We start from the raw sequence: 25,832 nt of genomic DNA on the forward strand, positions 1-25,832 counted from the left end.
CTTTCTGACACTGATTTTTTTCTGTTACGGTGTTTGAGTTGTAGGTCTCGTACTAGAAATACATATTTAAAGCCATCATACATTTTTTCTCATATTTGTGAGAGTCTTAAAAGAGTTACTCCATGACTGCCTTAGATTTCCAGACACATTTTCTAAATCTTTAGGCCTTAATCACTGATACTACCTTGTAGAAAAGACAAGAGCCCATAATCATATATAATCTTCTCATGTCATAATAATCTTCAGACTGTGGGGAAGAAAGCATAGTATCATTTTTAATTCAGAATTTTTGCTTTAGTTACCAAATGCAAGTCACCTAATTCCAGTCAACTGTAATCAGAATCCCATGTAATACTTTCATTTTTGACCTCCTCTTATCAGTGCAACAGTTAATACTGAACGGTTCAGTGAATTACTAAGTTTTTACCCTCCATTGTCAATTTTCATGTCACTACTATTTTCTCTAAAAATTTCCAGCTCAAAAATAACAGATTTCCTATTTAGATCTAATCTGTCCATAAGCTATTTTTGTTAGGATATGCTATTTCTGAGTTCTTAACAACAAAACAGGTGAAACGTAACTATCGACACCAGAGGCCCTCCTAGAGTAAAATTTTCAAGTCAAAGCGTTCAACCCCCGGCCCCCCCCCCCCCCCCCAATTTGATGTTTTACCTGAAATATACCCATTCCTTGGATCTTTTCATCTAGAAGTCCAGTACTCTCAGATTAGTAAACTACCTTTAGGTGGATATAGAGTATTTTACATCAAGTGGGTGCAATCAATTTCTGTCCCATGAACCACAACTTACGAACACTGCTTTCTGTAAATAATCATCCAAGTTGTTCAGTACAGTGGGTTTACTTATTTTTTTCATTTCTTTTGCAAGATGGACTGTATGTCTGCCTACCTTGTATTTTAGGTTTTAAGAGTCATTAAGTAACTTTCTGTATAAGAATATATGTGTCCCAAATTGTTATGCTATATATGTGATCAAACAAAGTATCTTTATGCTCAATTCTAACATGCCTATGAAGAATATAAATTTAGAATAACTATTCTGGAATGTGAGTTCCAGAAAGCTCATATTTGATTAAGAAGAGTGGATTAGTTTGGAATTAGTACTTTTTTAAACTACTGAACATGACACCAAGGCAAAGAGATCCTGTACAATGCAAACAACAAAAATAAAATGTTTACCAGCTCTGCAAAGTCAGCTGCTTCCAGGTCACTCAGTGCTGTGTCAATCTCCATCTGAAATAATTTAAGCAGTGAATTTTAGTAGAGATTTCCCACACATGAGCTTACAGTAACAGCATGCTGTGCACCATCCTGATAGTCTCAGAAGATGATGATTCATGAGTACAAAGTGAATGGATGAAAATTTGCACACAGTTTTCAGCAGTAATATCCAGTATCAGGAACACCTCAATTCATCAGATTAAAGAAAAATCCTTCTTAATGGCTGTGTGTTTCCCTCTTGAAGCTGTAACATTTCTCTTCTTGTGTGCCTGCTGAACCCATGGTTTAGTATAAAGGAGATGTCACTCCTGCTTTCAGAGTGCTTTAAAATATGAGGGCTAGAGAAAGCTCTGAAATCTGGCAAGCTATTGTAGCCAACTGAGTTATTAGAAAAATCTTTTTCAAATGGATGTAGTTTTTGTCTCTATGGAAACTGCCAAACTTTCTCACACATTATCTTTGTTCTACTGAAAACGCTTTGAACTGGCTTATTTCTGTTAACTACAAGAGCTGTTGGTTAATATAAGTTTTACTAAAAGTACTTTCCTTTAAAGAATATGGTCTTAGGCACTGAAAGAAGTTCCTGCCATAAATGTGCTTCTTAGTGAAAAGAGCCTAAAATCCATCATTACAGACTTCTTGGGATGTATTAACAGGGTGCCTCTAATTGAAATACAGCCAGTTTTCAAACAGAGAAATGTCAGACAGGCTGTTGGCAGTTGACAACTAACCAGTCTCAACTTTTCCTCAGTTAAAATATAAACAGCCTTGTGCCCAACAAAGAACTGACACTTTTAGTTTTACATTCCTTAGAGAATATAAAGATCTTCACTAAAACTTGACTGGAAATTTCATCTTCTGCAACAACGAATTTTTATGGGGAAAGGAGATGATCTCAGACAATTTTGGAAAGCAATATCTGCATCATAAATATCAACTACATTGTTTGAGAAACAACCTGTGAGAAACAACCTAAACTAGAGAACAAAGTGTAGCAGAGTGTTTCTATAGAAACTTGAAAGAAGGACGCACAGAGGAAAATAAAATTGATCACTAAAAAGTGCAAGAAAAAATGTCATTTTCTGCATAGGACAAAAATGCTGACAACAGTTTGAGGTGGATTAAGTTGCATTTCAAATGTAAACTAGGTTGCTGACTGATCACATTCTACAACAATGTGTTGCATAAACATTCTCTTCATATGTGAATAACACATTTTGGTTATGGAGCAAGGATTTTGCAAGTGAGTGGATGGACATGTTACAGGACTATGTGAAATACCTCTACATCTGTCACCTGGATAGCAGATTTAGCTCTGGAGTTATGACATGAACTTTTCTGAGACACTTGTAGGTACTTCTGTACATATTTAATAGGGTGTTCATACATGCATATTATAAAAGCAGAAGTTTAAAATCGTCACAAACATACTGGCCTCAAGTGCATTCAAGCATCCTATGGGTCAAGGTAGAAAGAACTAAATCATTCTCAGTGTGCTGCTCAAGGTAAAGGAGAAGACAATCCATATATTGGAGAAAAGAGAGAGACGACTACACCAGCAGACAGAAATCTGTTTGGTAACAAGCAAGCTCTGCATCTGTCAGTGCTGCAATGTCCATGGCAACTTGCAGTACTGAACATTAGCAAACCTGAAATAACTGCAAATCCTGACAACAGTAGAGTTGAAACCACTTCATCCCTTCTCCTCGAAAAACACTTTTGAAATCTGTACACAAGGCCTTATTAAATGGAAAAATCTGAAAACTAGGAAAGTCCTAATTAATATTATCCTCAAAGACCCCATCAGTTAAAGAACATGCCACTGCAGAAGGTAATTTTTAACATCCAAACTCTGTCCTTTTGCAGACCCATTCTGAAAAGCACTTTCAATTTTCCACCATACAGTCTCTTTCAGTTGGTTTAATGTTCATTTCTTTTGTTGTTGCTGATGAAATAAGCTTGGATAATGGAGTTTACTGTCAGCTCAGATTAGAATCATTGTCAAATACTTACAGCTAGCTTTAACTATGCTGTCTACAAACTTACAAATAGTTTGGGTCTATCCATGAAGGAAAACTCTTGTGTTTAAAATTTCCCAGCTGTTTCATTTGCACTACATCATGGGAAATACTCATTAAAAACCAAACTCCACCATGACAAGACTAACATATTCTAAGCATCATTCCATCTTAGTGATTTTTTTCCCTATGAATTTTTTAAAAAATGCTATACATGTATTGAATCAAATATAATATGCACTCTTCACGTGATATAGAAAATAACTTCCTAGTTGTAGAGTTGAAAATACTTTAAAATCACAAAGGCAAAAATGAATCCTAAATTCACTAACATTCAAGAGGATGGAAAATGGAAATGCATTGAATCTTTCTTCCATTGACTTGAAAAACTGCACTTCTTACAGTGTCAAACAAATGATGTATGGATATTTATTTTGATTCTGTAACAGCCATTTAAATTATAAGTTACACAAGGGCTTCTGGAGTAATATTTTGTAACTGGAAAAGAACCTTAGATGGTCAAAATCGAACATAAAGCTACATGCCAGGGCCTGCTTTCCCTATGTCATATGCTGGTTGGTAGAGAGGTGTGTGTATATATATTTTACATAAAGTTCATTTTTTTTCATGTTCTCTTCCTAGGTAACAAGTCACCAAAGTATGCTCAAAATAGCAATCTGCTTCTTGTGAGAATGACTGTGTAATTTCAAAGTGAAATAAAGGATCCAGTAGAAAGAGGGGTGGTCTGGGATGGGCAAAGGGTTTCAGCAAATTACATGCTAACAGCAGAGACACCTGCATCAATTTTCTGGCCTCTCATATACAAATTTTTCTAGAAAGCTCTGAAAAAACACATTACCTTGACTTCCTGAGGCAATGTCAGCCAGCGCAAGCCTGGGAGACTGTTTAAGAATAACGCACTGCAAGTATCATAGTGTTGAGTGCTGGGGCTGGCATTTGACTTGAGTCTTGCAGGCTGAAGCGCCCGCTGGAAGAACAGGTTGAAAAAATGATCCAGGCGAGAAACATTTTCCACCTGGCAAAAAGCACTGAACAAACATGAACTCCAAGTTAGAATAACAGAGAAACTTGTAGCTTGTCTGTATAACCTGCTGTGCTTAAAGAGGCTCTCTACAGCATGATACTACATTTGGATTCAGGGTTTTTTTAAACAGCCATTTTAAACATGAAAAAACCCAGTAGGCTAATCCAGGCAGTACCTACAACCAAAGGAAAAGCTAAAGCAGCACAGTATCTTAGGTATCTAAGAGCAACTTAAGATGCAACAATGATCGGTTTCATCCTTTTGGAAATTATTCTTTTTCTTTCTCTGTGGCACACAGACATTAACCCCAAACTGAATGCAAGCATGTGAATAGCCTACCTTGGCCATTAGGTTACAGTCAGACTGAACGTTTTCTGTGTGTTTTCCAAATGCAGAGACAGACAAGTCACTCTGCCAAATGAGGTTCTAAAGTCTGGTGCATTTACTTTATTAAAAACAAACCACTGATTCATACTTGTGTTTTACAAAGTGCTTTAACACAAAGGGTCACATTTGCAGAGTGTTGCTGACATCCAGTGACTTCGATTATGTGAATGATTTAAACTAATCAAGGACAAAACTTTCTGAATCAACAGACTGTTTTAAAAAGTGTCTTAACGTGTGTTAAGACTGAAACAAAAAGGCAAGGAGAACAGAATCCTGGGTTTTGTGCAATTATAAAGGAACATGCAAAGAAACTCCATGTAAACATTACCACTGCTAGCAGTGAGCATCAATGAAAAATTAGTGACTGAAAATGCTTTTGAAAGAACTCACCTGTCTAAAGAACTGTACATGAATTTCAAAGTCCTGACAACATCTTCAATCATGTTCCTCAGCTGAGCAAGTGGAACACTAAAAAAAAAAAAAGCAATTCAAATGTACAGCTAAGTTTATAATATCTTTACTATGAATAAGCGTAGGCATCTCCTGAAGAGCTCTATTCTTAACTAATAATGTAGTGCAAACAAAAAATTCTTCATTAGACTCAGTGAGAGATTTCCTTTGAGTGACTTGCCCATAATGACACAGATGGTAGTAAAGCTGGGAGGGGAAGGGAAATCCTAGAACACATAAAAATATAATATTACTGCTGTTATTCAGTAGTGTCTAATCAAGACTTTACCAAATACTGACAATCACTGTTTTTTTAAACTACACCTACTTCTGAGATCTAATGACACCTTATTGCTTCTAGACGAAATGAAAAAGAAACTGTAACAGTGAATATATAAAAGATGTGAATAAGGTAAATCAAAAAGTGGAATCACGGGAATAGGAACTAGTTATAGTAAAAAGAGTACATTGTAAGCCCTCTCTTTCTTGCTTTTTTGATAGAAGAGTACAATTTGAGGACACACAATAGGAAATGAAAAGGAAAACAAAGCAGCTTATTTGAAACTCACTTTTCTTCAGGAAGACCAATTACAAGCAACTTGTCAGCTTCTTTCCAGTAAACAACCTGAACCAGTTTTTCGCATAAGAAAAGGGAGGAACTAGAAAAATTAAACCAGAAGTACTTCTGTTAACACTATGAAGCTACAAAACACGACTTTATGAGCCAGAATGTTTTATATGTATTTTATATGCAGACTTAACGCTCGTCTATAATCACATGCATACAAGTGGCCTAGGTAATGATGTTACTAAAGAACTTGGAGTCTCTCTGGTTTTGGTTCCAAACAGATCATACCAGTATTAACAACGTTTTCAAGTGAACTACTGTTACTGAAGCGCCACAGTCATCTTCTGAATCACTCAGATGCTCTCTAAAGGTCTTCCTGCCTCGCTTTTAACACAATCAACTTACAAAATTAATGTCATTTCAGACCACAGTGAGGTAACTAGAGGTACTAATGAAGGTTCTGAACATAGCAGTCACTCACAAAATCATTTAAAAAGACTCCACGTTTTGCAAACAAGCCCAAGAGGTATTTGAACATATTACCTGAGTGATAAACATAAGCTTGAACTCTCATGCTACCTCCTTGTATAGAAAATTGCTCCATGAAGCACAGCAATCCCAGAAAGACCAACAGAACTTTCATTTGAACCACAGAGTGAATTAGAACATGAAACTGAATTAGACCCAAGGTTCAAATTAGCAGTAAATCATACATTATGCACCAGGTTATCACATTAAATGTACTGGCTGCTGCTAAAAACAAGGTCTAAAAATATCTCAAACACTAAATTTATAGTAAACCCCCACCTTACTTTCACCTTAGAAATTTTAAATAACAACATGACACTGCTGCAAAGTGAAAAAAGTGTAACAAGCTTAAGCTTGAAAGATTCAGGAACTTAATTTTTAGGATATGGCTCCATGAATAACTTTCTTCACTCGTACAGTAAAACTGATGGTGCTAAATTAAACAACAGTGTTATTTCATTAGGTAAGAAATACCGTAGTATTTCTGCAGGTCACCAAAACATTCCTCTCCTTCATGTTACCAAAAGTGCTTTCCAAACAATGCAAATACTACAAAGAAATAAACATCCCCACCCCAAAAGTTACACCATACATATGCAGACACAGTAATGATAATTTACTCTTAGAAATCGGATTGCAGCTGTTGCAGAATTTCCAGTCTCCATACTACAGTGCCACAGAATCCCAGCTTAGATAAGGGTGCTTTAAGAGATTTAAGGAAGGATCTAAAACCAATTTCACTGAACTAAAAATCCTAGTCATTGCCACCCATGAGAAATTCCTCTAAATCAACGTACATCCTGGCTGAGCAGCCCAACTTCAGGCACGCTGTTCTAGTTAAAATATTCTTGCCCAACAGGTAGAGTCACTCTTCTTTTGTCTGGAACTGGATGCACAACCCATGTGTGGTTTTCTGTACACATATGTATAAAATAATAAGAGTAGTAGCACATTACATTTCAAATATTTTTACCTGATAATCTGGGTACCGGTAACACTTTCCAGTATGTCAGACAGTGTGAGAAATATTCCTCTCACACTTTTCAGTTTTTGGGATGCTTCTGATACAGGGTACTGATAAAGGATTTCTTGCTGTGAAGAAAGTTAGCAGTTACTTAAGCAAAACAAAACCAAAGTCACCAAAAGAACCCAACCCAAAACTAAAAAAAACCCCAAACAATCAAAATATTCCTCCACATTTATTACTTTCTGCTAAATTGTGACATGCCAGAAATAATACATGCAGTATTAAGCATATCCAGTGCAGAGTACAGTAAATTATCTTTCTACATAAACAAAAGAAACACAGACATGATTAACTTTCCTATTTATGTCACTAAGCACATCCAGCCAGTGCCAATACCCGTTAGAAAATTTTCCTTCATCAAGATTAAAAGAATATAAAGTTTAATTACAGAGGGACCTGGCAAACTTTGCATTCTTACCCAATTTAATTAGCTCTATTTTCAAATACTCATTAGTAACAAGGATTTTTTTTTCTTGAATGAATCCCTCAGATGGAAAAAACCCTGCCATTTCCTAATTACAGCACTACAAAGGGCTAGAAACAGCTTTTCTTTCTCCTCACTATGAGCTGGGGCCTTTACACAAATTCATTTCCCAGGGAAAGAAAAGACAACTGTAACAAAAGGTCATTGCTGTATCATAGATATACATTAATGAGTTAGCAAGGTTCAGCACACATCACCATGCAAGATCAACTGTCTTCAAAGCAAGGCGAAAGTTCATAGGACAATAACAATGGAATTAATACATAAGAAGTAGCTAATTTCTTCAAAAGTGTAAACCCTCCTTCAATCAGAAAAACCTCAAACCTGGACAGGCTGTCTGAACTAATGCCTTATCAAATAGCTTCTCTTTTTTATTTTATCCATTTCTCAAACTGAGTCTAAAGAGCATTTTAAAAAATGTGTTAGTGCAGTCCTGACAACATAAGAAACGGCTAAAAGAAACCGTCAAAAGGGTGCCAACCAGCTAAAAACCTATAATCTTCAAACACACTTCACTGACAATAGTCTTTAAACTGCATGTTAAGTACAATTAAAAAAGAAACAGTAGATGAAAGACAACTGTGTAGTCTTAAAGATTAATTCAGAAATTATAAAACCAGAGAGAAAAGCTACAGGAAGTACAAGTCAGTGTCTGCATGAACCAAGCTATCTTAACAGCTATTTGCTAATAATTTGCAAGTATGCTAAATTCATACTTCCAGAAAATACTATCACGTAGGAGGAACAGGAACATCATTCATTTTAAAACATGGCATTACCAAAATGAGTTCAAACATATAAAGATGTGTAGTTTGTATGCTGGTACAAACAGCACACATTATAACTGTAATATCTACCTTGAACTAACACATACAAAAGACAAGATAGCCATACTCACTGAAACTATTATCATATGGGACACCCCCACATCCCAAATGATTTCTAATACTGCTTTCCTTTACAGTCGAATAGTTACAGCTCACAACTCTTAGAGCTCATTAACTCTATTTTTAGGTGCCAAAAGCTCACAAGTGGAAGAATTAGTTACTAGCTTTAGTTGCCATTGCTTACATGGATGTGATCCACATACCCTGTCTCCCTCGGACATGGATAAAGCAGCTTAGTAAAGGATCATTGTATTTTTATTGCGCAATATGGCATAGGTGTATAGTATCTTCACTGCTAATTTGAAGTACTGCTGTAAACTAAATCTGGAACAGGACATCTACTGGATAAAAGTCTATTACCGCTCACCAAATAAAATTAAGGACAACTGCCTTGAAGAAGGCAGCATTCTTTTGTTCAGAAATGTTAAAAAAAGAGCTTGACTGCACCAGCGAAGCATCTCTCAACATTAGAGACCATCTGGGGCTCCCTAGCTGCCAGGACAACAAACAATTGTTCCATGGTATGAAGGGAGAACAAGTGCATTACAATCCCTCTTTTACCTCTGCTCAACATTCATGGTTAATCCTGTTTCTTGGGAGAGTGTAAAGCAATAATGGGGCAAGAAAGCAGGGCTCCTGCTTTCTCTTCCTGCATTTACTCTGAAGTGCAGGAATTGCAATTAGGCATTTGCATATCTATCACCTACCAACAGAGGAGCCAGAGGCCCTGAAATACATATTTTTAGTATTTCATAAAGTTCATGTGGCCAAGAAAACACTGGTCTTCAGGTCTACAACAACCGTCCGGAGCTGTTCTAGCCACATAACATAGCAGTCTTGCACTGCAAACTTACAACTGAAAAAAAAGAGAATTATTTGCAATAATGTAAGTTCACTTTCATAAAGCATCTTGGGTTTATTTAACTCACAGTTAAATGAGCTCTTTTCATTTTTATTATAGGGAAACACCAAAGCAGAAAAATACCACAGTATCACAATTTAATGGGAGCAGTCTTCAGGTGGGGAAAAGCACAGAATGACCTTGCCTTGCTGCAAAGCTATTAAAGAAGTAGTAATTATGACAAACACCTGTGTAAACTTATTCTGCTGAAGGTACCTCCCATGAAAAAATGTAGTCTCTTAAATGGGATTGGAAAGGGCTGCAAACCAAAGCTTACAGTGTAGTATCTTGCTGTAATATATAATGAAGCATATGCTACCTTAAAAATATTACATTAAGAGCATGATTTACATTGTAAAATCAAGTACACCAGAGATAGGAAGTACTGGATTTATGGCTGCCTAATAAGCTTTAATTATACACATTCATCTGTCCGCCTTGTCCTCTGCATAAGACAGGCATCTTTCAGAAAAAATGTAATACTCAAGACAACCTCATGCTGTGGATGTACGAAAGGGCTGAATTAAAGTTGCACAAGTAGCCACAAATCTGTCATTTCCTAGCGTTCAACCACTTGATTCTGCAAACTTCCCAACAGTTTTTATATGATATCATGACAGTTTTCTATGACATCATGTAATTTTCTAGGGTTCTCCTCCCCAGCCCTGTCTCTAGAAAATTAAACTCCATTATGTGTGGTTGAAACACATTTTCTGTATTACACAATGCTAAAAGAGCAATACAGACTTCTCTCTCTTGAAAAATTAACAAAAAAAAGACATCTCAAAGAGGGGATGGCCACTGACTGGATTTAAGGATTAATTTCAGGGAAGTGAAAGGAAAATGTCTTTTTTCTGCTTCTCACTCCATCACTCTTCCTGTCACCCCAGTCCCTGGGGACTGGCAAAACTTGTCCTTCGTTTGATGTCTTCATATCAAATAATGTATCAAATAATATCACTAGTGCAGTATGATAAATCTAAGTTGAACTGACAGAAGGGGAGAAGAGTTTTATTCCAAATGTCTGTTCCCCAAAAGTCCACTTTGTCCATTTGTCATTCTCAGCGGGGGTAAGAAGCCAAACTAAGCCCTCCCCTCTGTTCTGTGCCCCTGCATTCTGAATGGAGTATTTGTAGCTATGGCTACATCATGAACAACATCTACACAAAAACTTACAATGGGTTATACCTACACTGGCAGTATTCTCCTGAAGAACATGAAAAGGAAAGAGATGTGAAAGGAGGCTTTACAGGACAAAGGAAAAGAACTCCAGTAGCTCAAAAATGTCACTCAAGTGAAAATCCACAGTTGGTTGCAAACAGTAAACATAGGAGAGTCGTCTACAAAAAGGCACATCAGCATTTCAAAACAGGAGGAGCTAGGCAGACTATGTATGTGGCCTGCCAACAGCTCCTGCTGGGGAAAATTTTTTTGATTAGGCAGATTTCATAGTTTGAGAGGCGTATTGAAAACAGCTCAGTGAGCATCTAAGAGACAATCATGACCTTCTTAATTGATCTCTGCTTTGCCTGTTAACACCTCAAGGCTCTTCATGTACAGATATTCAGCACCAAAGAGATTTCAAATCCGGAGTCTGTCAACAGTGATGGTAATTCCCACCCACCCCCGAATTTCAAGCCTTATTTCTGTCAAAGTGGACACTTTATGGACTATTCATGACTCAAAATGATAAGATTTATTTTCATTTCATATCAAAAGGTGTAGCAGTTGCTGTTGTCAGCTGTTACCTTTCTTCTTCAGTTTTATTTAGTTGGCCACATACCTCATCCTTAGATGTTTCAGAGTCCAGTTTCAGTGTGAGGAACATAACAATATGAGGCACCTCTTGCAGAGCCTGTTGATGGTCCATGCTATCTTCTCCCCACAAAAGCCGAACGAGATTGTTCATACTTGACTGTGCCCGTTTATACCTTTGCTGAGAAGTTTCTTCAGGCTCAAATATTGATGTTTCAAATGTAAGTTTAACCTATTAAGATAATTAATTATTGTGAAAATGAGGCTCTTACAGTTATGTTCTAATCCCAGATGGAATAAATGCAGTTTGAGCCCTTAAGTTTTCTTAGTCTTACTGACAAAGATGTAAGCATTCAAAAATTCCTGCTGTTTGAAGAAAACCAGATAAATATTCAGTGTTACAGAGCCACCTACTATTAAGAAGAAAGGCAGCTATCACATGTTCTATGAACCATATGAGTAAGCATGTGGTTTGGTGTGTTTTCATACTTAATTCTTATGGGTTTGAGAATGGAAAAATACACTTACTGCTCTGGGGTTCGTTTGAACACAAAACCTACTACCATGCTTTGGAAATACACACGTTATTTGACTTCTTTCAGAATGTCAGCACTTTGAAGTATTTATCCTCAGGGCTCTTTCATGAACATTGTTTTGCTATTCGAGTGCACTGACAGGTACATTTGCACAGGGAAATCAATTTACATTAGACTGGAAGTCTGCTAATTTGTAGCACTTACAGCAATTCTTTCCATGTGCCCACATTTCAGTAGATTATTTTTTTTTTTTAAACTGTAAAGTCAGCAAGTAAGTTCTGCTGCTGTATTTGACAACTGTACACAACTAGCAAGAAGCATAAAAATTATTTACAGCACTTGCTGCATTTTGTCTTCAGATGGAAAAAAATGCAAAGCACAGAGAATTCCCTCTTAAAATAACAAAGTGCCGATAATCAAGCCTACTTTGTCAAAAAATTACTTGTTTAGTGTTCTTTATTTCACAAATAAAGTGACCACTAGGAATTTTAGTCTGTATTTTGGGGGTCACAAGCAACACAATGTCCACACTTGGCATGGAAATTTGCTTTACAGACCTCCTTTTTATAAGCGCTGTCTTACAAAAATTATGTTTGGTAGGTGTTCCAGCAGTGGTGAAATAAAAAGAGTCTTTTTTTTTTTTTTTTTTTTGGTGAATGAACACTTAATTCTAAGTATGAAAGGATTTGTGAGAAATACCTTGCTCTTGACTGATCATGAAATTGTAATGTTCAGAAAGAATAAATTGATTTATTTTCTTGGATGATAACTTTAGTTTTCATCATTGCTCAAAGTGAGTAAAAATGCATCTATTTGGACTAAGCAGGCACACTCTCAGTTCCCTCCTTCGTATGCTTTTACTCAAGATTTTTGTCTGCCTTGAAGTACCCTTAACATACCTACTGACTGGGAAGTTCTAAACATAATACATCACACTAAATCCTGCTTCTTTCTAAAGCTGGTGACAGTTTAGCCTAATGATTGATGCAACAAAAAAGGTTTATATTTTCCCAGTTGCAGCGAATTTGAAAAGCCCAAGCAGAGGTAATTTATACATTTAAATACAGACAATTTACATTTTCATAACTGTGAGCAGTGCCAACAAGAAATAATAATGCTTTAAAACACCCACTGCCTGTCAACCTAGATCAGACAGAAGTGCCATCATCAGCTCTTCCAGTTACAACATTTACGGGATCAGCTGCTGCCTTCCCCCTTCACTCCCTCCCAACACTTCTCATTAATCTTTTCTTCTCCCATTTTGGCTGCTGTCAGCTTGTTCCTCTTTTCCCATTCCCTGTAACAGCAGCGCATTCAATGCTTCTCTCATGCCATGTGCTACCATTTTCTTCTCTGACAGTAACTCATCCCTTGCTTCCTCCTCATTATTTCAGTTTTGATTAATTACACTGCATATTAACAGGACTCAAGGAGCAGAAACACCCAGCTAAAAGCAGTGGCTTTATTAAGTCCCAGTAACTTGATCATTCACAGTTTTATAGATGTATGTTTTCTCCTCTGGCATTCAGTGACTCAGTTCTCTTTCTCTGTCATGCCATCTGCATGTATTTCCTCATACCCTGTGTAATTTCTTGCAGATTTCCTCAAGGCTCAATAGTTACTTCTCTTAACTTCTACATCTTGTCTGTGGACGCTCATTCATGAAACTTAGGCTACAGCCTCTACACTAATGACGCACAGATGTAATTCTTGCTGCAGTCTATCTTTGAGTCCCTTGATTAAAAATAAAGCAACCCAAACTGAATCTGTTTTGTCTTAGAAACATACAACCAGATAGCTGTCCAAGCAAGAGCTCAAAACAAATGGGGACAAAACGAACTTTAACTCTTCCTCCTCCTGCAGGCATCCATGTTGCCTCCCACCCCTCTGTGGACAATACTGCCCCACTCAGATGGGAAATCGCTGTGTTTTGAGAAATATCTCTCTCCACAATTTGACAAATTCCTTTCCAAATCTTGATTCTAATAGCTTGAAACATGACATTTTCTGTTCCTCTCTACTATTGCACAAGTTCTAATCTATTTCCTGCCTTAAAAAAATACTGTAAAAAAAAAAAAAAATCTAAGGTGGAAAATACTGCAATAGAAAATTACTGAGAAACTACATTTCTATGTATCCTAACACCCCCCCCACACACACTTTTGGTGGAGATGGTGGAGAAATCAATCTTCATCCTGAGCAGTACACTGGATCTGATTAGATATAACTACTAAAGTATCCTTCTGTAAATGCTGATGATGAAGTCTTTCACAACTTTGATTTCATTTCACCTAATCAGTTCCATGCACAGCAGAAAATGGAAAAGGAAAGGAAATGAAGAATGGGAGAAGCACAAAATATATTAGTATTCTAACTCTATGCAGCATGCACACTATGACATTAGAACAGTTGTAAAAAAGAATTTAATCAACCTGAAAGAAGGCACTGATGAAGGGACAGTAACAGCAAACTATGAAGTACATGGATGGAAATTTTTCTGCTTAGGAAAGATGCGACAGAAGCAGAACATGACAGAGCTTTCTGAAGTCAAGGAATGATAAATGGAAGTTAACTACTCATAATGCAGGAACCTGGGAGTATGAAATGTACTTCATTAGATGGCAGCCTGAAAAACAAGGAAAACATACGTAACACAAATCAGTTCTGTAAATCACAGCTACAGGATGCTGTGAAGATCAAAGGAATTTTAAGAACTAGATTAAAAAAGGAGAAGGTACAAACTTGTATGTGATCCAACAAGTCACTATTGACTGCTGTAAACTGGAAAAGTAGGATGGGAAGGTCACTCTGTATTTAATTTCATAGAATTACACAACAGTTTGGGTTGTAAGAGACCTTAAAGCTCGCCCAGTTCCAAACCCCTGCGACAGCTTCTCTTGGCAACCTGTGCCAGTGCCTCACCACTAAAGTCATTCCCCTATGTCCTGTCACTACATACCTCTCCATCACCCCTGTGGGCCTCATTTAGGTATTGGAAGGCTGCTACAGTTTGTTTCTTAATTTTTACTTATACGTTTGCCCCTATAAGAAAACAGAAGACGAAGCTGTGACACTCTTGGTCTGACGCCGAAAGGCGTACTTTCTGTATATCAGCAAGAAAGCTGTATGTCTTAGAATATGGATTTTATTACAGCCAGAGCTGGTGGCATTGCCTGCCTTTTAAGACTGCCTGCAATTTCCTGTTGTTAAGTCTCTGTTTTCCATATGCTTATGGTTTGCACAACTCTTAACTCAAAATTTCAAGCTGAAATTTCTGATTCTGAATGTCTGCCTTAGGCTGAGTATTTTCAGAAAGTTTTGGGTAAAATGGTTCTGCAACTTCTAAGTGTCAGGGTAAGGAAAAATATATTATTTGAAATATCTTCCTTTTCCTATTCTGTCTTCTCTGTCTTGTGGTGTTAGGAAACAGCAGCTATTTTGATGACAGGAATTTAAAACTGTATAGACTGCAGCATATCACTTTATCTTGCATGCCTAGAAGCTAGTCTACCTAAACTGAGGTAAGGTTAACAATATTCTGGAAATATAATAATGAGAGATGTTATGCCACATACTGCAACTGAGATAATCTAGGTAGTCAGTTTCTGAAATTACTTCCAGTAATTTTTAATACTGAGCCCAGAAAAGCACTTCACTTATGTAAATAACTTATGACTGCAGTAAAACTGCTTTAAACTGCATTTTCTTTGATATTTTGCAACATGTGATGCATGAGAATACATTAACAATTTTGCTTGTATAAAGGCCATCTTTATTACTAATTCTTAGAAAGAACTACCCTCTCTTTCTTCAGCAGCAGTGTTCTACACTGCAAAACCCTCTCAGAGCTATGTATTTAAATTCTTCACTGGTGTATTTCAGCAATCAGTCTGGCTTGACTCAAACTACACAGTAAAAAAAAAAGAATAATTGCACTTTAATAAAAGGCTTTGGAAAGCCAACATGACAAACAGATACATTTCAAGTAATCGCTGTCTACTTGACAGATTTACTGACAATGTAAACATTAATGCTACATTAAGAGTAACTACTATATAAAGGGTTGCACTGCATTTTAGCAACAAATAATAGGTATACTCTAATCTAGCAAAGATACAATTACATAAACTATATAACCTCTGCTTTTTTAATCATTCTGTATTTAATAACAGTTACAACAACTCCATATTTGGTCAAATACAGGCAAGACAAGGTTTTTCTACCATGGAGCTCTGCCAATACCTGACCACAACTCCGGTAGCTTAGGCAAGCTTTGTACTGTCAAACATCTTGGAAAGCTTCCTGACCTGACATACTAATAATCATACTGCAGTTGCAGATGTGGTTCTACAGGCACTATGTGAGTTGTGAATGGAAGCATTTTTAAAAAAACTTGTTATCATTTCTGGAAAGTAAAAGATTTCTATTATTATCATCACCTCATATATTCTACCTGAAAAAAAACTACCATGAGCTTACAGGCATACTGTAAGAGACATGATAATTTTAACCTGCTCAATCTCCTAAATTGCAACTTTTACTTTACCTTCCTTAAATCCAGGAAGTGGATTTAAGCAGAGTAATTCAAAAGACTTAATTTTATGCTACTAACAACCAAGGTAATTAATACTCTCCTGCTTTAATTCTGAACTAGCTATCTAATTCTTTATTACTTAATTCTTCATCATAGCTCCAATTCAGCTAGAAGAAAAAGATATGTGCAGAAGGTTTAGGGGAAGGAACACTATTCATGAGGTCAGGTTTTGTTTTTTTTTTTTTTCCTATCAATTTTTAATCCTGAGTTCTATCAATCTTTATTACTCTTCAGTTTTGAAAGATCTTAAAGAGCATTTAATCTAAAAGCTCTTTAAATATCCAAGAATTTATTTTTCTATTTAAATAAGAAAGCAGTACTAGTTTTTCCATTTAAATGCTCTTAAATATCTTTAATAGCACTACTTATTAATCCAGGCTTCATTTTACTCTCCTGTGGTCTGTAAGCTCTTCTATTGATGATGAGATATTTATTTTATGAAGTATTTTCATAGCAACTATTACCATCCTGTAGCTGTGATTTACAGAACTGATTTGTGTTACGTATGTTTTCCTTGTTTTTCAGGCTGCCATTTTAAGAATGGTAATTGACAAAAAAAGCCACTACTATCCATATTTTTAAGCTAGACATGAGTATCTTGTTTCAGACATGCTGCCGCCAGACTGCACATCTCCAGCACTATTCATTACCCACCAGGAGCAAGACATCATAGTATTAGATAACCTTGTCCTTCTTTTGAATACTCTGCTCTCAGCGAATGAACAACTCTCAAAACAACCATTCTTGCCATTTTTACCCAGAACTACAAGTTATCACTGGTTAAAAGTTTGTGCAGGTTTCGAAGGAGTTATTTCCCTGTATTCAACAACAAGTAATTGATTTTGATGCAAGTGGCAATGTAATAATCAAGTTGTTTTCTGAGCAGAAAAAGTAACAAAACTTACTTTTCCACATAGGTATGCACTAGTTAGCACAGAGAAACATAAATACTCAGAATCCTGCACGCACAGAATCCCTTGATACTCTCACTGGGCAAAAAAAATCAGGTGTTACAGTTAGTCTAAACCTACAAGTATGCTGCTACCTCTTGTACAATGCTGCACGTACTTTCTGACTCTGGCTGATGACAGAGCATGTAACTGCTGGACTATGCCTGATGTCTCTTAATGGGACACTGGCTCGAGTCACTTACTTGCACTTACTTGTTTTTCACAAAACTTACCAGAATTAAACTCCGAAATTTCTATTCTAAGTTTGACTGAAGTCAACCAAGGTGTTCAAAGAGTGGATGAAGAAGTTCTGAGAAAAAGACCACCTAAATTCTGTTTCCTATAGAAAAAGGGTTAGATACAATATCAGTTTTTACAGAGGACAGTTGGAGTAAAAGTTCAACTACTGTACCTGCATAGGACCTGGAATGCAAGACAGAACCCTTTCTATGTTTTCAGAATTCACATCAACATCATTTACAGCAACTAGAGCATCTCCTGGAGATAAAAAAAAGACAAAAAGCATGAGAAAATCAGATGGTATTACACAATACAAATCCAAGTGTTTTGTCTTAAAAATATGACATTCGAACTATCATAAATGTCCTTTTGTTACATGTAGATGGTTCCTATGTGAAACATTTAGTATGTTTAGAAACATCAGTCTATTACCTCAATGCTTTTAAGGCCTTACTGCCACACTAGTATCATTTACATGAGTAACTGTCAAAGCCTCCCCCCTCCATCCAGGCTTACGTCACTGGTGTTATTTGATCAGAAAAAAAACAAACTTCACTCATCAAGTTATGCCCAAGATTTACTTTTTTCCCTCCAAAACCACCCCTGTTTACTTGCCAATCCTTCTCCACTGCTATCTCCGCTGAAACACTACTGCTTCCAAAAGCACACCAAAACTCACCCCTTCCTGTAGCAGCTTACAAGTTCTAGGCCATGATTAATAGAATTAATAGTATATTAATTCTCAAGAAGGTAGCCAAGAAATACTACGGGACAAAAAGAAAAACACAATACCTGGATGCACTAGGAAAAGCATATCCTTTGAATGTATGTGAGTATAAGACCTGAGAGAATCCCATCCAGAGTACTTCTTACAATTCTATTCACCTGTGCTCAATAAAAATGCAATCACATGTGATGAGATACATGGAAGTAATACTGCAGTGACCAGGGAAATGGAGAACCCATGTATAGTGGTTAAAGATGGGGTGAGTAATGGCTAGGTGCAGAAGCAGCTAGAGTAGAAAGCAGAGGGTTCTGTAGTCTCAAAACAGAGTATTTCTCCAGCCATCTGGGACTGAATACCTAACACTTTAAGCCTTGACTTGGCAACAAAAATGTGCTCAACTGCAGAAATAAAGCACTGAACAACTGTAAGGTTCAGTACATATTTCAGGTTTTCTTGGGAGACTTGCTCAGCTCAGACTAACTCAGGGATGAAAATGACATGCATAGTAAGGAAAAGCAGAATCTGTGTCTCTACGGTCTCTCAATTTCCTTAGAATCTTGTAACGACAATAGAATCTGAAAGTTTAGAAGAATTCTGATTATTATTATTCCATCTTCTACCTTGTTAAATACTATCAAATACAACTGGAATTCTTCCCAGGTACTAGGCTGATAGCTCAAAATTGGTGTAACACACAATTAAGGCCGATGAGATAAAGAATATTCTTCGTGACTAACTATCACGACAAAAAATAAAAGCAAAATCTCCCACCAAATGCAAGCAACAATCCTCTTTAATACACTGGGTAACAACCAACTGCTCACAGTTATTTTACATTGAAGGAAAATTCATTCCTACTCTTTCTTACAGCAAAACCAAGAAAAAAAATGGTTAAATTTTATTACACACAAAAATGTTATCACTCCTTGCAATTAATTGCTTTTTTTCTATTTCAAGTATTAGTAGCTCTGTATTAGCTCAAGTATTAGTAGCTGAACCTCTCCATTTCTTGATGCACAGCAAAGTTTTAGCCTATCAAATCTTCAACACAACAATAATTCAAAGACAGGAAAACTGAAAGTTAACCAGCATTTAAGAGCAATTCAGTAAGTCCATGCCAGAGCCCCAGGGCTTGAAAATCAGTAATCAAAAGCAGAGCATTCAAGCTACTCTAATACAAAGAAAAATTATAAACAGAATTACCATGTCCTTTGTTGAAGAACACTGTATAAAAGATCATCATTCACAACTACCAGAGAAAGCATAAATTGCTCTTGTACTCATCCGGAGCACTGTTTAAACTTAAGTGGCTTGTGCTCCGTTTGCTTTACTAGAGACCTTACCAGTTCTGTTGCAAAGACAACAGTCATCTAATTCACAAAGCCATTCAAAGGAGCTGCACATATTCTGCAAGGCACGCACTTCAGAGCTTACAGAGGTGTTTTTGAACTGCATCTCCCAGGGTGGATTACATAAGGACACTTTGAAAGGAATCAGTATTTACATGTTATATACTCAAAGTGTTTTATTTATTCGAGTCTTAATGTACCTAGGTAAAACTTGAATTGCAGCAGTAAATATTTACATTGCCTTCAATTTGTAAAAATGTAATTGTGTACCATAAATGGAACAGCTTTCCCAAAGACACAGAGCCACTTTTTCCCCCAAGCCAAAGCAGCGCTGGTAAGGCTGCCTTCAGTTTGCCAGAAAATGCTGTATCACTACTAAAGAACTGCAACTTGATGTACAACTGAGACAATGTTGTCATTATACTGGTAAACTGTACTTACCAGTACAGACTTTCCAGAATTGGAGGTGGGAGGTAGTGATGGGGTGCTTCTGTGATTTTTTTTTTGGTGATTTTTTGCAAAACACAAGAGCATTCAAGGACTAGAGACTATGAAGTAACAGTATGAAAAGCATCATTGACACAATAGGAAGTATGTAAATGATGAACACAGGATATCTTGAAGCAGAACATGACCGCAGGATCTACCCAGTGTGATAATTAATGCCAGTGAACAAGTTTAAATATGCAAGTGTTCTTTTGTTACTTTCACATGTCCTTGCTTTGAGAATTGTTTTTTCCCCTTCAGTAGTGTGAAAAACTTACAGAAAGTGAGGCTGACTTCAGACATTAAGTCTGTAAAAAGAATAGCACAAATGTGTAAATTTTAATCTAATACCACTTAATGCTTAATCTATTTAGGTTAAATAAAATGAGAGTGAACAGTGTTTTCAGTTGTTGCTCTATCTTGATGGTTTGCAGAGTTAAGCCCAATTTTCTTAAACTAAAACATTACTGAATTTCAGATGTAGAGAGACATTTCACTAGTGGAGAGAAAAAAATGTTGTACAGATGGTACTGCTAATACACTTTTCAGTTATTTTTGTGCTCTATGGGTGGGTGAAAACCCACCTCCAACTACTTCTCTTAAGCAGGGACATCAAAGTGAACTCTTTGCTGAAGCAGATGTATATACTGACATAGACAAGAAGCAGACATTTGTATAAACTGTCATTTTTAAGCCTGATGTAAAATAATGTAATTTTTTTTTCTTTTTTCAACAATACTGTTGTATACAAAAATTTGACTGTACAAAATGGCACTTGACATGCTCCTATGGGCTTGCAATTCTACTAGCAGTAAGATCACTATTTTCTGTCAGGAAAGTCACCAGCATATATGTCAAAAGGTGAAGAAAATTAGAACAAAGTCTCACTCAATTCCATTTTTAGAAACACTGTGAGCAACAGCAAGAGGAAATAAATTTTCTTCAGACAGCTCCAGGATATCAGACCTTGAGTCAATAGATTTATCTTTAGAAAAATACATGTCCTTCTCTTTAAGGAATAAAGTATGCTTTTTTCTTTTGAATCCCCTTATAATGAATAATCAGGCTTTTGCATTCTATTACTTATTATAAGAAAATTTTCAGTCCACAAAAAAAAACCTGTAAGATGTCTATATACATTCTCCACACAATGCCAAGCAGAACTGAATTTTACTAGACTGATGAAACTGAAGAGAGACGAGAGGCAGGAGTTGTTTCCTATTTTCTCTGCTGTCTTTCCGTCTTCTCATTAGAAAAGACTGGTCCCATCCACTACAGTAGTAGTTAAGAACAGTGTCTATTGATCTCAAACACCAAGTTTGCACACAGCTGATAAAATTATTCCTCTTTTTTTTTTTTTTTTAAGACAAAGTTTAGAAGAGTCTGTGGGGCTGCTGGCATCCCTAAAACGTTTATTCCAGAACTGCCTGACACTTTGCCAGGACATACAGGACTTAGATTTGTTAAATATCCATACCCTAAAGATAAATCTGCAAAGACCATTTCTGAAAGTACAGCCTCTTTGCACTAAGCCAGAGGATGCTGCCTGATAAGTGAATACTGCTTCCATACTGGGAGACAACCAAAGACACTTTTTTCATTAAATCCTGATACTTGGTTTCCTCTGTTCTTGGTAGTGCCTTGGTGGAAGTACTTACAAATGTTCACATACTCCTTTCCAAAAAAGGCAAAGTATGGAACACATTCTTCTGAAGAAAGCCAGATCAATTACTTGCTTTATATGTTAGCAGGCTGCTTTCACCCAAACCAATGCTGTTACGCTTCAAGAGGAGATTAAAAGAACATAAACAACATCTCAAACTCCACAGTGAGAACACAGCAAAGCTTAAGCAAACTCTGTATTTCTTGCTTGCATGCCCAACCTCTCTACTTTGGAGAGCTTCTTCTACAAGTACACTGTATATGGCAATTCCTAATGAAAATCTCTAACTCTCCTAGTATTTAGGTATTTTCAAGGATGTTTTTCTGACAGGACTTTTAGTTCTATGGTCTGCAAAGGACAAAACCAGCATTTACTTTGACTGTTGGAAGATGACTGCAAGATGCTTAATTTTTTAAATTGATTACTGTTTTAAACCAGTGGTCTATGCTATAGAAATGTAACTGATATACTTGGCTTTGTTTACCAAAAGCCAAGTTTACCAGTGATGTCCTTGTTCACCAAAACTTCAGAACTGCAAGGGCAACATCTGTGTTTTTACTATTGAAACAAAGTTTACTACTTAAACATATTTTTACTCAGGGAAGACAAATAATCCTCCCACATAACACTCTACATTGGATTAGAAACCCACAGAAAATGACTTGTCAGTAAATGAGGGTGGGATTGGACCTTTCAACTGAACCTCTCAACAACAGCCTGTATCTTTGGCGTACTTGCTCAGAACTGGGTTATTTCAGCCCATCTTTACAGCCATCCAAGATTAACCCCTACCTCTGTGTAGTTTTCACACTTTTTTGAGTAGCATACCAACTGATCAGGAGAGAGAATTCATGCAAACTCTTCAGATACTCAGTGACAAGAGCAGTAAGAGCAGAAGGTAATTTCGAAGAGGGTGAGGGTAACAACAGGATGCTCTGCTAAAGAGCTTGCCTGTATTTTCAGCGTCATTGGAATTACTTTTTCGTTTTTACTATAGTAAAGATGATGATCAGCAATATTTAAAAGTATCCCTTGCTGTGAATGAGATCCATTTCAATTTGAAGGGGGGAGGAGAGAGGGAAAAGTTATAATGGCGTTTCCTATCACAACCCTTATTTGTCTGGAGCTAAAAGTGATTACTTAGTGGAGCTTTTTATCTTTGAAGATACACTTGAAGATGAGACGCCAGATTTTTATATGGCAGACCAAGCTTTGCATACTGTTAATAATGAACTCCAGCAAGAAAAAAGTTTTGCCAAAAATACAAAAGACATTTAAAAGCCATGAGATAAAAGTAACTGTATTTCATCTTAACCAAAATGAAAGTGACAGCAAGGACTTAAAAATCAAGGAGGGCTTTTTTTGTTATGAAAATTTAAGATGGATACTGAACCGCTAAATATAAGGGGGGGGAAGGGAAGGAAAAGGAGCTGATAAACACCACATGGACAGCATGGATAGAATGGCATCTTTCTAGAGAGCTACAAAAAGGCAGGGTTTTTTTAGCCTGCAAAACTGTTGTATTTACTTTCATATGGTCAGTGCCTGCATTCTACTTGGTTAATGAAGTACAGCAACAAGGCTTACAACTTCCATATGCAATCTTAAAACAAAAAATTAAAGTGTAGTGCACAAATAATAAACAGATGTTTTAAGTGTTCAAAGCTATAAGGGATACACATTTCAGAATAAATTGAAGAAGCCACCTGAGGAGAGTGATTACTGGGGGGGGGAAACAGTTATTTTTACTAAAAAATGTTAAAGCAATAACCACTTTGTACTGTTTATTCAAAATGAAGAAAAATGAAGAGATTTTAGTCTCCCAGTTCAACCTTGAGTAGCCATTTAAGTGGCTATTGTACTTATCGTTTGCAGATTAACTAGTTTGCCACTGAAAACACAAAGTAATCAGCAACTTGGCTATCATTTAACATCAACAAGCCCAAGTCTTGGGAAAAATAATCAGGAGAGCTCAAATTTTAAAGACAGAAGAATTAAAACACTTGGTTGGGTGCAACTGGCAGTTTTGGTAGCAGAGTACTGCAGGAAGGACCTGCATGGCAGGAGGTCATGAGCTGCCCTGTGCTGCTCAGTCAGTTCTGAAGCTGCTGTAAGCAACTCACTGTGTACCAAAACATCCCCTAGCCAGGGGAGCCACGTCACCTCTGCCCACAGGTATTCAAGAAAAGAGCAGCTGTCACTGGGGGGAGGGTTGCAGCCCACGGAGAGGAACTACACCTCAAGGGCAAGGGTACCTGAGCCTGTAGGGAAAGGGGAAAGAGACGTGTTTGGTTGAAGCTGAGCCTAAAGAAGGCAGGGAAAGAGGCTTTTTTTTTTCAATGTGTTTGGGGTCTTGTTTTCATTTTCTCAATACCCGGAACAGTGAAGTTTTATATTAATTGGCAAAAACATAAATTCTGTAACAACACTGAGTCAAGATCGTTTGCCTGCAGCGCGTACTGCAAACTGGTCACTGGGAAGACTGTGACGTGTCCTTGCAAAGCATGGATTTTAAAAAGAAAATACACTTAGGATTTGCTTCACAAAGGTCTATACTACAAACAATAAAAATGGTCTGCACCATTGAAGATTACTAAAATATTAAAATGCAAAACATCAACAGGTTAATATCTATGCATACGCTGTTCAGTGAAGATGAAAATGTTATAACCAAACCAGCCAGCAGTCATCATGCCATACTGATCAGGTATTCCTCATCTGTTATGGCTCAAAAGCTGCTGACTTCTGTGCAAATACTTGTTTTGGAGTGACCACAGAAATACTCTTTACCATTTCCACAATTCACAACAGGATTCCTAAAAGCTTACTGTTATATACAACAAGCAAAGCTCTACTTGTATTTTTCTTGAACTTTCTGTTCAAATTCAGATCCTGTAAGGACGTGAGGAAGCTATCCATTGAACTAGTTACTTCTAAATTAGGCTCTGGGTGTATACCATAGCCATCCAGCTCTCTGATGTGCAATACAGAAGTAGTAAACCAGTTTTTTGACAGGAACAGATTTTTTTTTTTTTTTTTTAAACTGGACATTCTCTATGCAGACAGCACTGAAACCTGAGCATATAATTTATGCAAAGCATCCCTATTTCTAGACACCACATAAAAATTCCAGAGTACTCAGTGTTCACTACAGATACACAATTTGAAGTATTTTTATATGGAAATTATACATTTTATACTGTTGGCACAGAACACAGCTAATTTTCTCAGTTAAGAGATCAGTAACTAGGGTATCCTTTAAAGTATCTGCTTCCACTGTGCAAAAACAAGGCAACGCAAGTCAGTGATAGCCTAGGACATATTAATCTGCTAGACTCTTTACATTAATTTAAATGTTCTTCTATTTAAAATAAAACAGGAACCCCACAGTTTTTATCCTCACTGCTCCAGTAAGCATTAAGTGCTATAGCTGAAGAACCATCTCCATTTAGAAGTTTAGCTTTATCCCCTGGATCTGGTATTTGCCTACACTGTTTTGACTTTACACTTCTTCATACAAACATGCAGTTATATACAAATTTGTGTCCCAAAATTAACTTAAAGGTTATAAATAAATTCCCACTCCTGCACCAATCATACTAAATACCATAAGCAGATCAAGATGAAACTCCCTGTCTTCTCCCCCTCAGTCTGCACCCCCCACTTTTTGACTAATCAGTTCTTTCTGGTAAAATTTGAAAGTTATCCAATTTTCCCTCTGGAGTATTCTTTAGCATCCCTACCAAAAACACGTGCTATAAGAATCAGCTACTCAAAGCACGATTTGCCTTTTTACACACACAACACTGGAATTTCAAAAGCACTCATGCTGACTTTGTGGGATTTGCGCTACTATGGTATTAAGTTTTTCATGATCTTGTAACCAACATCACCTCTTTGCTCTCTCTCTCTGAGGGACCAAATTCAAGGGTAATTAAACAACCTTTCACCCTTTACAGATGTAGGATAGCTGTCTCACATGTACCATTTCCGAGG

The 25,832-nt window shown here is 36.8% G+C and overlaps 1 protein-coding gene across 2 annotated transcripts in view; it reads right to left on the reverse strand.

The window, feature by feature from the left end:
- INTU (inturned planar cell polarity protein) overlaps positions 1-25,832 on the reverse strand; it is a 46,955-nt gene that overhangs the window by 9,788 nt on the left and 11,335 nt on the right. For both annotated transcript variants that reach the window (XM_062614160.1, XM_062614159.1), the window contains exons 3-10: positions 17,784-17,869; positions 11,320-11,523; positions 7,211-7,329; positions 5,711-5,800; positions 5,082-5,159; positions 4,119-4,308; positions 1,200-1,253; positions 185-247 (exon numbers count right to left, since the gene is read on the reverse strand). In XM_062614160.1, the coding sequence (XP_062470144.1) occupies positions 185-247; positions 1,200-1,253; positions 4,119-4,308; positions 5,082-5,159; positions 5,711-5,800; positions 7,211-7,329; positions 11,320-11,523; positions 17,784-17,869 (884 nt within the window). The remainder of the gene's footprint in view (positions 1-184; positions 248-1,199; positions 1,254-4,118; positions 4,309-5,081; positions 5,160-5,710; positions 5,801-7,210; positions 7,330-11,319; positions 11,524-17,783; positions 17,870-25,832) is intronic.

Source organism: Pezoporus occidentalis, unplaced genomic scaffold (assembly GCF_034315485.1).
Source record: "Pezoporus occidentalis ecotype Australia unplaced genomic scaffold, CSIRO_AGI_Poc_V1 ctg172, whole genome shotgun sequence".
Classification (NCBI taxonomy): domain Eukaryota; kingdom Metazoa; phylum Chordata; class Aves; order Psittaciformes; family Psittacidae; genus Pezoporus; species Pezoporus occidentalis.